Source organism: Medicago truncatula, chromosome 6 (genome assembly GCF_003473485.1).
Source record: "Medicago truncatula cultivar Jemalong A17 chromosome 6, MtrunA17r5.0-ANR, whole genome shotgun sequence".
Taxonomy (NCBI): domain Eukaryota; kingdom Viridiplantae; phylum Streptophyta; class Magnoliopsida; order Fabales; family Fabaceae; genus Medicago; species Medicago truncatula.
In genome coordinates this window covers 40,974,102-40,986,158 of record NC_053047.1, presented here as the reverse complement: position 1 = coordinate 40,986,158, position 12,057 = coordinate 40,974,102, and the positions used below count along the sequence as shown (strand labels likewise).

At 34.5% G+C, this 12,057-nt stretch overlaps 1 protein-coding gene across 2 annotated transcripts; it reads left to right on the top strand.

Annotated features, from left to right (window-relative positions):
* The first annotated feature begins 2,908 nt into the window (after positions 1-2,908).
* LOC11439995 (protein phosphatase 2C and cyclic nucleotide-binding/kinase domain-containing protein) lies at positions 2,909-11,891 on the top strand. 2 transcript variants are annotated; one of them, XM_024785534.2, is made up of 15 exons: positions 2,909-4,495; positions 5,522-5,653; positions 5,767-5,997; positions 6,369-6,494; positions 6,673-6,735; positions 7,464-7,546; positions 8,065-8,296; positions 8,372-8,685; positions 8,955-9,030; positions 9,108-9,174; positions 9,491-9,771; positions 9,877-9,942; positions 10,219-10,340; positions 10,576-10,732; positions 11,079-11,891. In XM_024785534.2, the coding sequence occupies exons 1-15, from the start codon at positions 3,470-3,472 to the stop codon at positions 11,322-11,324; spliced, it is 3,222 nt and encodes a 1,073-aa protein (XP_024641302.1). In that variant the 5' UTR covers positions 2,909-3,469; the 3' UTR covers positions 11,325-11,891. The 2 variants fall into 2 exon arrangements, with proteins under 2 accessions (XP_024641302.1, XP_003620565.2); XM_003620517.4 differs by having other exon boundaries at positions 9,494-9,771; positions 11,079-11,874.
* Positions 11,892-12,057: the final 166 nt, after the last annotated feature.

Genomic DNA, 12,057 nt, shown 5'->3' with positions numbered 1-12,057 from the left:
AGATAAGAGTCTATCCTAGACTCTAAAGACACGATAGTGGAGATAGCTCCCGCTATCCAAGCAACCACCGAGCAACTCACCAAATCAACTAATCTTGCACAACGTCTACCCATCCATACAGACAGGTAGGCGGTCAAAACCACTGGGCGTAAGCTTTACATCAATCATAATCAATAAAATAGATCTGAGCATATATGAATTAAAATCAATTCCAAGCACTTAACATAAACAGTTAATTCAATATGTACATTTACATAACATTCCAAAATATTACGATCAAGTATTAACCAAGCACACTTATCATCAATTCACATCATTCACAATCTCATCACAATCTTCAACAATTATCATTCGCATGCAACAATTCAACTCATGTTAATTATGCAATGCGCCTAATTCCGACACATACATGCATGTGGTACCAAGCACAACAACGTCTAGGCCGTTACCCCATTATGCCAACTGCACATCATATGTAAGAGTACACCTCCCCAATTAAGAGTCATCACCAAAATATCACAATTCATCAACATGTATTCATATTAATCAACTTCATCTATATTCTATAGTTCATCAACTTTGCGCAATTCATCGTCATTCAAGTAAAATGAAAAATACAACATCTTGTGATAAACATCACATCTAACACTTACCATTTGCTCACATATCTTTAGTCAAACATATACAGCTTAAACACACAAAGGAATGTAAGTAATTGGCCCTTAAGAATTGTTTTCGACAAGAATCCGTACCAAGTGGCAAAACGGCCAACATTGATAATTTCTAAAATAAGACAACTTATTCAAGTTTGAAAACTCATAAATCAATACTAATCAATCATGTAGTCATGAGCTTAAGCCATTTACAAACTATTGGACATTAGTTCAAAGAATAGCTTAAGTTCATATTAGAAAACCCAAATTCACATTTTCCACATTCCCACTCGAAATTCAAGTTGATATGATTAAGACATTTTAACCAACATTACAAGCCTTGCCTAAGTCTATAGGATCTGTAGACCCAACTTGTAATCCTATTTAGTTAACAAAAGTTCATTTCGACAAAAGTCCGAAAATTCCAAAAAGTTCAAGTTTCAACCCAAAAATGGAAAATCCCAATTTGAATGAGCTAAACATGTTCCAGTAGGTTTAGGGGTTCAAACAGTGGTTAAACAAGTTGAAAGAAGCATTTTACAAAACTTGGATTGGCCCTCTAAGACCCGGAACAAAAAAAATCAAAGTTGCTGAAACTAGGCAGGTTCGCTTCAGCGACCACCTGGTTCGCTTAAGCGAACAAGTTCTAGTAGCTACCGGTAATGTACGCTTACTGGTCGCTTACCGGTTCGGTTAAGCGACCGGGTTCCAAAACTTACTATGCTGGTTTGCTAACGCGTTCGCTTAAGCGAACAGTCATAATTCTACAAAAAAATATTACGGGATTTCAACCCCTTTTCATCCAAAATCCCCAATCTTGATCTCCCAATGCCCAAATGTGTTTCCAGAGTTTGTTTACAGGTCAATACAACTAAAAGGGTTCACAAGAACACATCAAACATGAAAACAATTGTCATTTGAACATAATTCACCAAATCAACCTACAAAACCAACAACAACAACTCATTTCTCATCATCAAATCATGATTTATGAACACTCAAGCCATGAATCATCAACAACAATATCACTTAGCAATAACAACATCAATTAAACATGATTCTCATCACAATTCAACAATAACATAGCACAATTCAACCTTTAGAGCATAATTCACAACATATCACTTTCACATACTTTGAACATGCAATTTCACCAACAACAATTCAATTTCACCAATTTCATGCATTCAAATATATCACCATAGTTAGAGCACGAATTTTAACAACTATGAACAATTAATCACTTACTCAATTAAGCACTTAATCATACAACAAATGAAAAATTACACTAAATGATTATGATTGAATTCTAACCCCCTTACCTTAGTTCGCACAAATTCCTAGCCCAAGCTTCACTTTAGCTCCTAGGATCTCTACCACTTCTTGAATCTTTAAGCTTCTTCTCCTCTAACCCTTTTTCATCTTCTCTTGCACTTTCTCTCTCTACCTCTCTCAAAATATCTTATGTAATGAAAAATGAATGATATTTTCTCTTAAGACAATGCTTATATAGGCTATTCCTCTAATGGACCCAACCCTAATGCCTTAGTGGACTTAACCCACTCAACACAATTCTAAAACGTTTCTACACTCTTAATGGTAAAATACTAATAACGATCACTTAACAGTAAAATACTAACAACTAATTACTACACTAGTAACTTAGCAAAATAATGGTTCTCACTAAAACACTAAAAATAATCCTCACCAAAAATTACTAATTTACTCTTACACCCAAAATGACCAAAATACCCCTGAGTTCAAAATGACTAAATTGTCCTTCTAACATGAAAATCCATTAAAATGCACCTAATGATAAATAATCACACACAAGCACATATAAACACATATTAAAACAATTAAAAATAAATCTAGCGAAAATCGAACTGTTACAATAAACATCTTACATTTGTCTACTAAAAAAACCATTGACATTTGTCTACTAAAAAAACCATGCAAACTTTTATAGATTTGGAGTCGCTTAAAAAAACTCTAACTAACTACCTTAAATAACCTCTTCAAATAACTTATAAAACAATTTACATACAAATAATTTCACTATAATTATTTTCTTAAATTCTAAAAATAATTTACCATAACCACTTAAATTTTTTCCTCAAATCAAATTTACAAATATTCTCCAATTTTGAATAAAAAAATATGAATATTCTCTCAAATTTTAACACATCGTCATCAATATCATCTTCAACCTCATCATCATATTATTATTGCAATAATTTCTCTTTCAAAAAAAAAAAAAACAGAGAGTAAAAAACCTCATTTATTTCAAACAAATTTGTGCCTCATCCTCATCCCAAAATCTTTCTCCTAATAATTGAGTTCAATCCACACACACTTATTAGTATTACCACAAAAAAAAACATCAAACTCAAATTTCAAACACAAAAAAACACACACACTCCTATGTTAACTAAGTGTCTCAAAATTTGTCCAACATCAACAACGTAAATGCAAATCAAATTCTGTCATCTGGGTATTGTTCTTTTCAACTTTCTTTCATCTGGGTCTTGTTCAAAATCAATTTTTTCTCAATTAGTTGCTTTTATTCAAGATTATGATGCATAGGTGAAATTTGTAAAGGTTGAAGCAAATCAAATTCTATGATCTGGGTATTGGTTTTTTGAAGTTTTTATCATCTGGGTATTGTTCAAAATCAAATTTTGTTTCAATGGGTTGCATTTATTTATGCATAGGTGAAAGTTGCTAAGGTTGAAGAAAATCAAATTCTATAATCTGGGTATTGTTAAAGTTTGGTTTTTATCATCTGGGTATTGTTAAAGTTTGAATTTTTATCAATGGGATGCATTTATTCAAGAGTATGCATAGGTGAAACATGTAAAGGTTCAAGCATCAATGGTGACCCAATTTCAAGACATGAGCTTCAACAAGCTTTTTCACCATCCTCTGATGGTGGTGAAATTCGAGACCAATTGAATCAGTTAAGCTTAACTAGAGATCCTGAAGCTGGAATAAGAAGACTAGCTAGGGTTTCGTCGCAGTTTCTTCCACCGGATGGTTCGAGGATTGCGAAGGTTGATTCGGAGAAGTATGAATTACGGTATTCGTATCTTTCTCAGCGCGGTTATTATCCTGATGCTCTTGATAAAGCGAATCAAGATAGTTTTTGTATTCACACGCCATTTGGAACGGATGTGAATGATCATTTTTTCGGTGTTTTTGATGGTCATGGTGAATTTGGGGCGGAGTGTTCACAGTTTGTGAAGCGTAGGCTTTGTGAGAATTTGTTAAGGAATTCTAAGTTTAATGTTGATCCTGTTGAGGCTTGTCATGCGTCTTTTTTAGCTACGAATTCACAGTTACATGCTGATGTTTTAGATGATAGTATGAGTGGAACAACAGCCATAACAATTTTGGTTAGAGGGAAGACGGTTTATGTAGCGAATTGTGGTGATTCGAGGGCGGTGATAGCGGAGAAGAAAGGGAAAGATGGTGATATTGTTGCAGTTGATTTGTCTATTGATCAGACACCTTATAGAGTTGATGAGTTAGAAAGAGTGAAACTTTGTGGTGCTAGGGTTCTAACTTTGGATCAAATTGAAGGGTTAAAGAATCCTGAAGTTCCGTGTTGGGGTAGTGATGAAGAAGGTGATGATGGCGATCCTCCTAGGTTGTGGGTCCCAAATGGGATGTACCCTGGTACTGCTTTTACAAGGAGTATTGGTGATTCTATTGCCGAGACTATTGGTGTTGTTGCGAATCCTGAGATTGTTAGTTTTGAACTCACACCTAACAATCCATTTTTTGTTATTGCTAGTGATGGTGTTTTTGAGTTTCTTTCTAGCCAAACTGTGGTTGATATGGTAAACAAAACTGTTTCTTTTCACTTTTCTTTCTCTCTCTTGCTTTAAATTATGATGCATGAGAAAATATGTCTTGCTTTTTACTCTTTATATGATTGAAGTTTACTTTTTACTCTTTAAGAAAGAAAGCTGTTGGAATGGTAATTAAATTATCATATTTCAGTCGGTATTGTTGTCAATAGTGAAAGATAGTGGTTTTTGTTCAAAATATGGTACTGCTATAACCTCTATTGTATCGCAGATTAATATGGATTTGTTCCAATTGTTCTACGCTGTTGTCGCTATTCGACAACACTGATTTAAGTAATCAGGAACATGGATTTGTTCCAATTGTTCTACGCTGTGAAGAAAGAAATCTAGTGTAAACAATTCTGGAATTGTTGCTACAGCCAAATACATCAGACTCCATCATAAGGAGCAGTGTTGAAACACCACACTCCCCTCCTACTCTCAAAACTCTGAATTAGTGAAACTGTTTAGCCATGAACATTTTTAGGAATAATTACCTTCTGATTATAATTAACTACCTTCTGATGATAATTAACTAAAAAGGGTTATTATTACTATTTTTTACTGAATGAGAAGGAGCAATTTAGTCATTTATTAGGAAACTGTTTCTCTGTTTCAATCATGATTGGCATTTGCAGAATTGCAAATACACTATCCAAATGTGTCCAATATTACCATTTAGTAGTTGAAAGTAATAGAAGTGAAATTTTCCCAATAAGCATTGGAGTTTTATTGGTTTGTCTCAAAATTGTTGAACTTAATATTCTTGCAAGTTTGCGACCAACCAATCATGGGTTAATGTACCCTAATTGTTTACAATTTTGTGTCTAAAATTATTGTTGTAACTAAGACTAATAATTGAAATGTGTAAAAAAATGGTTAAAAACTTAATGCTGAGATCTTCATGATTAGATTGTGTGATGCTTTTGGTAGTTCAGTGCTGTTTGAGGATATATTTATCTAGTAAATCTTTCTCCTTCAAATGTTTTGTCTCTTAATTTGCTGTCCTGCTTCCAGGTTGCAAAATTCAAAGATCCACGTGATGCTTGTGCTGCGATAGTGGCAGAATCTTATCGACTATGGCTACAGTATGAGACTCGTACAGATGATATTACAGTCATCATTGTGCATATAAATGGACTAAAAGAAGTATGATGTTATTCCTTTCTCCTATTCCTACTAACATATATTGTTTCCTGAAAAAAAAGTAGTATTTGTTTCGCCTTATGTGTTGTTGGTAACTAATCTAGTTTTTTAATCAGCCCAATGTTGCTCACTCGGAAAGTTATCGCGAAGTTTTACGAACCCCTGTCCCTCAAGTTGTAGAGGTGACAGGTTCAGAATCTCCTTCCACATTTGGATGGAATGCTAGGAATCATCGTGTAAGGCAAGAATTGTCAAGGGCACGCCTCCGAGCAATTGAAAATTCCCTCGAGAATGGACAAGGTTGGGTTCCTCCATCTTCAGCCCACAGAAAGACATGGGAGGAAGAAGTAAATCTCAATTCATTTTTTGCCTTTCCTATATTAATTAGCTCCTTTGTTTTTCATTTTGTTTATTGATATTAACAACAACATCGGTGTCTTAATATAAAGAACAAAACTTAGATGAATTTCCTTAGATATATGCTTTTGCTGTTCTTCACTTAAAATATACTTTTTGTGGTTATAGCAAACTTTGTGAAAATTTTGGATTTGGGGAAATTATGGTTAGTCATGAATATCTTAAGTGAAGAACAGCATGAAAAACACCTAAGGAAATGCACCTAAGTTTTGTCCTTATATAACTCAGATTAATTTTCTCCATTTGCCAAGTTCATGAACTGCAAACCTTGATGGTGCTTCTTCATCTTCATATGCAACAGGCACACATAGAACAGGCGTTGAATGACCATTTTCTCTTTCGAAAACTTACCGAATCTCAGTGTCATGTTTTATTGGATTGCATGCAAAGAGTTAACGTCGAACCTGGGGATATTATAGTCAAACAGGTTAGTTTTCTAGTTGAAGCTTGAAAATTCGTAGAGAGCCATTTAGATTTTGTAGATTCTTCTAGCAGAATATTAAGATTACTACACTTCAATGGATCTTATTAAAATTTCAATTTATTTTGGTTTTATTTGTTTTTATGGGCTTCGAAGAGTGTGTGACAAAAGTTATACTTTGCAGGGTGGTGAAAGTGACTGTTTTTATGTCGTTGGCAGCGGAGAATTTGAAGTCTTGGCAACTCAGGTTTATAAAATTTGTCACTTGATTGCAGTATTGATTTCATTCATCTTTGTGATGGTTCAACCGCTATCATTTTAGGAAAATTTTGAAAGTTATCCTATCCAGAGACAAAGTCAAAGTCCGTCCGTTGCACCTACAGGCTTCCAAAGCTTCTGAATATTTCTCAGTTTCCAAGTCAAAATTTTTTCATATGTGCTATTTTTAGCCCCCAAATGTGACCTCTTTTGAAAACCACCCTCATTTTACAAATAAAAAACTTGGGTCAAGTTTCTTACATCCTTGTCATCAAGTAATAAAATGATGACAGAGTTTTTTCCCTTTATTTATTAAATTTAACTGCATGCTATGAAGCATTGGCGCTGACATGGAGACCAGTAATAATTTGAGAAAGTGAAGTATTTGAATGTGAATCGTGACCACATGTGTCGGTTCTACATAGACAGCATGTTCTTAAAGGCCATGTGATGTTATAAAAAAAATTCTGCATGTAACTATTTGATTTGAAAACTTGATGGAATGGATACAAGTACTTCGATTTTTGTCATACTTTTAAACTCCGAACCTGTTCTTATAATTGGATTTGCTTCCCCTTGTTATAGTTTAGATGAAACCATGTTTTTGAAGTCTAGGGCCTTAGAATGAATGCTGTTTGTACCTAACTCCATTCTAGAATTCTGTCTGTTTCTATGCGATGTGTTACAATTGTAGTTCCACATTTATCACAATGACAGGAAGAAAAAGATGGGGAGGTACCTAGGGTTTTGCAGCGCTACACAGCTGAAAAACTATCATGCTTTGGAGAACTTGCTCTGATGTAAGTCACTCTACCAGTTCTTTGACGGTCCTTCTACTTAATTGTAGTAATTTTTTACTTGAAAAATATCTGAAGCCATTCTGGTTACCTCTAGTTTAGATGGTGTTGTTAGATAGCGGCGCTATAGCACTATAGCGTAACAGAATTTGAACAAATCGCCATTGTTACACTATACGCTATTTAGTACAGAATGTTGTCAAACAGCAGCTATAGTTGCGCTATAGCACTGTTGAGTAGCAGAATTTGAACAAACCGCTATTTTCCACGTTTGCGATTGACAACACTGAGTTTAGGTGTTGACTTTGAGGACAGTTTTCCAGACACACATATAATATTCAATTATAATTGCAACATTCGAGAATAAAATTTAAGCAAAAATTGTGTTGCTTTTTTGCTTTTCATTTTTGTAAGAAATATTTAGCGTCGTATTTGTCTTTTCTTATGTTTCCATATGTCGGTGCTGTAGTTTTTTCTTAGCAAATTTGTAACTTTACTCTGCCTGAAATGTGGCATTAAAGGTACAACAAACCACTCCAAGCCTCTGTGCGTGCTGTAACAAACGGAACTCTTTGGACTTTAAAGCGAGAAGATTTTCGCGGGATTTTAGTGTCAGAATTCTCTAACTTATCATCATTGAAGTTACTTCGGTCCGTAGATCTCCTCTCCAGATTGTCAATTTTACAACTGAGTCAGATCTCTGACTCCCTTTCTGAAGTTACCTTCTCAAGTGGACAGACAATAATCAATAAAGTAAGCTATCTAGCTTCAGTACTTTTGTGCTTTTGTTCTCCATTCTTTTCTAAGTTCTTTGGCATGTTTTTGCAGAATGAAGTCCTTGCATTGTACATCATCCAAAAGGGACGTGTAAAATTAACTTTCGATGCTGATTTATTGACAAGTCCAAATACCTACAGCCTCAAGGCCGACATCGAAAATGAGGACGATGATGTACAGAGCGGAACAGAACTGTCAATAGAGAAGCCTGAGGGAAGCTATTTCGGTGAATGGTCCCTTCTTGATCAACAAATTGGTTCCTTAACTGCTGTTGCTGAGGATGATGTTGTATGTGCTTTACTAACAAAGGACAAACTTGAATCAGTTATTGGCTCCTTGCAAAAGATTTCTCAGGAAGATCACAAGTACGTCTTAATATGTGCATGTATCAAACAATGGCTTAGTGGTTTCTGCCTATGAAGCACGGACACAACAGTGACACTGACACATTGACACTGATAATCATTTAAAAAGTGGAATGATCGAATGTAACCACATGTGTCGGTGTCGTGTTGCTGTCAGTACCGGGCATGCTCAATCAGAAGTGTCGGTTTCTGCATAAGTTTCTGCTTATTTTCTTATGTGCTGCACTTGAAATAAAGCTTTGTTGTTCACTTCATTAATTTGACAATAGGTTGAGGGATAATTCCGAGGAATTCACTAAAAGTTTTGAATTCTCATCGTTTGATAAAGTCCAGCTCTCAGATTTGGTAAGAGTATTTTCTTGCTTTCTATTCATTGTGATTGAGATCCACGAATTAGCTTATAGACCTTTTTTCTTGGTTAGGAGTGGAGAAAGACGATATATTCCACTGACTGCTCTGAGATTGGACTTGCAAATTTAAAAGACTCAGGTAGATATATACTTTACCGATTTCTCGCTTAGAATGTGATTAATGAATGCTTATTCCCAGAAATAATGGATTTAAACAAATTTAGTCCTTCATTTTTTTTATAAATCCATTTGATCCTATCAGTCTCCAAATTTGACTTAATCAAGTCTTTAGGAGTGATTGGTATTAACCTAATCTTTGGAGGATTATTGGAAGTTTTCCAACTTGTTTCTTTTGGTGTCTTGGTTTCCTTTTCCTACAACAATTGATAGAAAAAATAATGTATGTTTGATTTTGTTTTTTCTAACCAATTTGCGGCATGAAATGATTTTTCTAGCAGAAAATGTGCTTACTTTGAAGAAATTTTCCAAGCCGAAAGTGAAAAGGCTAGGAAAGGAATCACAAGTCTTGAAAGAGAAAGATTTGATTAAGAGTATGAGCTCTTCAGCTTGTGTACCACAAGTTTTATGCACCTTTGCCGACCGCATATATGCTGGAATACTGCTAAATACACGTCTTGCTTGCCCTTTGTCTTCCATACTATCAAGTCCTTTTAGCGAATCAGCGGCCCGATATTGTGCTGCTTCTGTTGTGATTGCCTTAGAAGACTTGCACAAGGTCTTGTATCTAAAATAATTTATATTTTTGCCTTGATTTTTATTTTTCTAGTGGCTAAGATTCTCTAACTTTTTCTCCTCGGCATATTTCATATTTGAATTGCAGAATGGTGTTCTGTATAGAGGTGTCTCGCATGATGTTTTGATGTTGGATCAAAGAGGACATATACAGGTTTGAAATTTTTTGTTTTTTTTATTCATCATATTCGTGTTCATCATTATCAATGGCAAACATGTGTAGAATTATGACAGATGGTGTTGCGGAAAACGTTTGACGAATGATGAACAAGTTAAAATCCATAAAATATGCATAATATAAATAATACAAATAGAATAGCTTGTATCACGAATAATGAAGATGATTAGGTTATATTTTAGCATATCAAACTTATTAATTATTCTTATTTTATCATGTTAATTATTTTTAAATGCATGTTGCTGTTTGTAGCTGGTGGACTTCAGATTTGGAAAGAAGCTCTCTGATGAGAGAACATTCACAATTTGTGGGAGGGCAGATTCACTAGCTCCAGAGATTGTTCTCGGAAAAGGCCACAGTTTCCCTGCCGACTGGTATACTTTTTAAAAATTTTATATAACCATGGTTTCTCTGTTAATTGTGAACCACGCAGTTCCTCGCGTCAGTAGCACTCATCTTTATTTCCTCAACACGTAAAAACAACTTAAAGGAATATTATTTCATTTGCTGAATGTAAATATGGTACAATATCACCTTACAAGCATTAAATTAACTATTATCCTATGCTCCTTGACAATGTGCTGATATGCTTCATTGATGGTAATGCAGGTGGGCATTGGGAGTTTTGGTATATTTTATGTTATGCGGCGAGATGCCATTTGGATCATGGAGAGAAAATGAACTCGATACAGTTGCCAAAATTGCAAAACGGAAACTAAATCTTCCTGAAACTTTTAGCCCTGACGCTGTTGATCTCATCTCCAAGGTATTGAATACGTGATATTTATAGCAAGAAATAAGCATCTTTCTCTCAATGTTGTCAACTAGTGGCTATAGTAACGCACGCTACAGCGTAGCTTAATTTAAATTAATCGGTATTGTTCTACAATACCCTATTTAGTACAAAGTGTTGTTAAATAGCGACTATTGCGACGTTATAGTGCTGCAGCGTAACGGAATTTGCAGAAACCAATATTTTCTGTGATTCGCAGTTGACAACATTGCTTTCTCTTGAACATCATCATTAGTGGTTTGCATGTTTAAAAAATATATATGGTGCATGCATGAGATGAGAATACCTATGTATACTTACCTCTATTTGATTTTTTCAGTTACTTGACGTGGAAGAAAATACTAGACTTGGTAGCCAAGGTTCTGATTCTGTCAAGAGTCACTCATGGTTTAACGGTATCGACTGGGAAGCACTTAGACACCACGCTTTTCCTGTTCCTCCAGAAATTGTTTCTCGTATAACACAATACTTGGAAGTTCGTTATGAGGATTCTTCCGCTTCTGTTGAGTCTCCATTAGAAGAGGTAGAAGAACTTAATGTGCCTGAATGGCTTGAAGATTGGTAGAAAAATTAGTATTAAACACTACATAAATATTTACCTTTTCTTGTTATGAGCTTCTTTCCCTCCATGCTTTCTAAAAGATCACACGTGTGTTCGGAAGTATACATCCGGACATGAATAAATTTGTGTTTTTGTCCGGAAGAATACTTCCAGAGAGCAAAAAGAACAATGTTTTTCTTTTTCTTTCTGGAAGTATACTTCCGAAGCGACCGTGGAAGTGGAAAAAGAAGCTATTTTCTTGGACAAATTGCAATCTAAGAATGCAATTGACCATAAAATGCAAAGAGAGAAATAGATCCATAATATCCTCCCTAGTTCAATATTTTAGTTGCTGAATGGGTAGGATAGGTTTAAAATGTTCTTTATTATCTCTTTAAATTTTTCATTTTCTATTTTTTTTTTTTATAATTCCTCTTTTCTGTAAATATTATATGTGTTCATGATTGAATTTGTTTTTATGTTCAGTTGAATGTTAAGCTATTTAGAATTTTATATATTATGGACTAATGTCCATATTTACACATAATGTAAGATTGATTTTTAAGTAAAAAAATAATGTATTATTTGTTTTGTCCTTATGTAACTATTTTATATTTTTGCAGAAAAAAGCTTACAACATTTCATTCATAATAATAGTATCCCAAATACACGTAGAAATGTCAGTAAAAATATGAAAATTAGCTAAGGATGTGGTCACTTTTGCAAAAAACACGACCGGTCTCATTTGCTTGTCTGA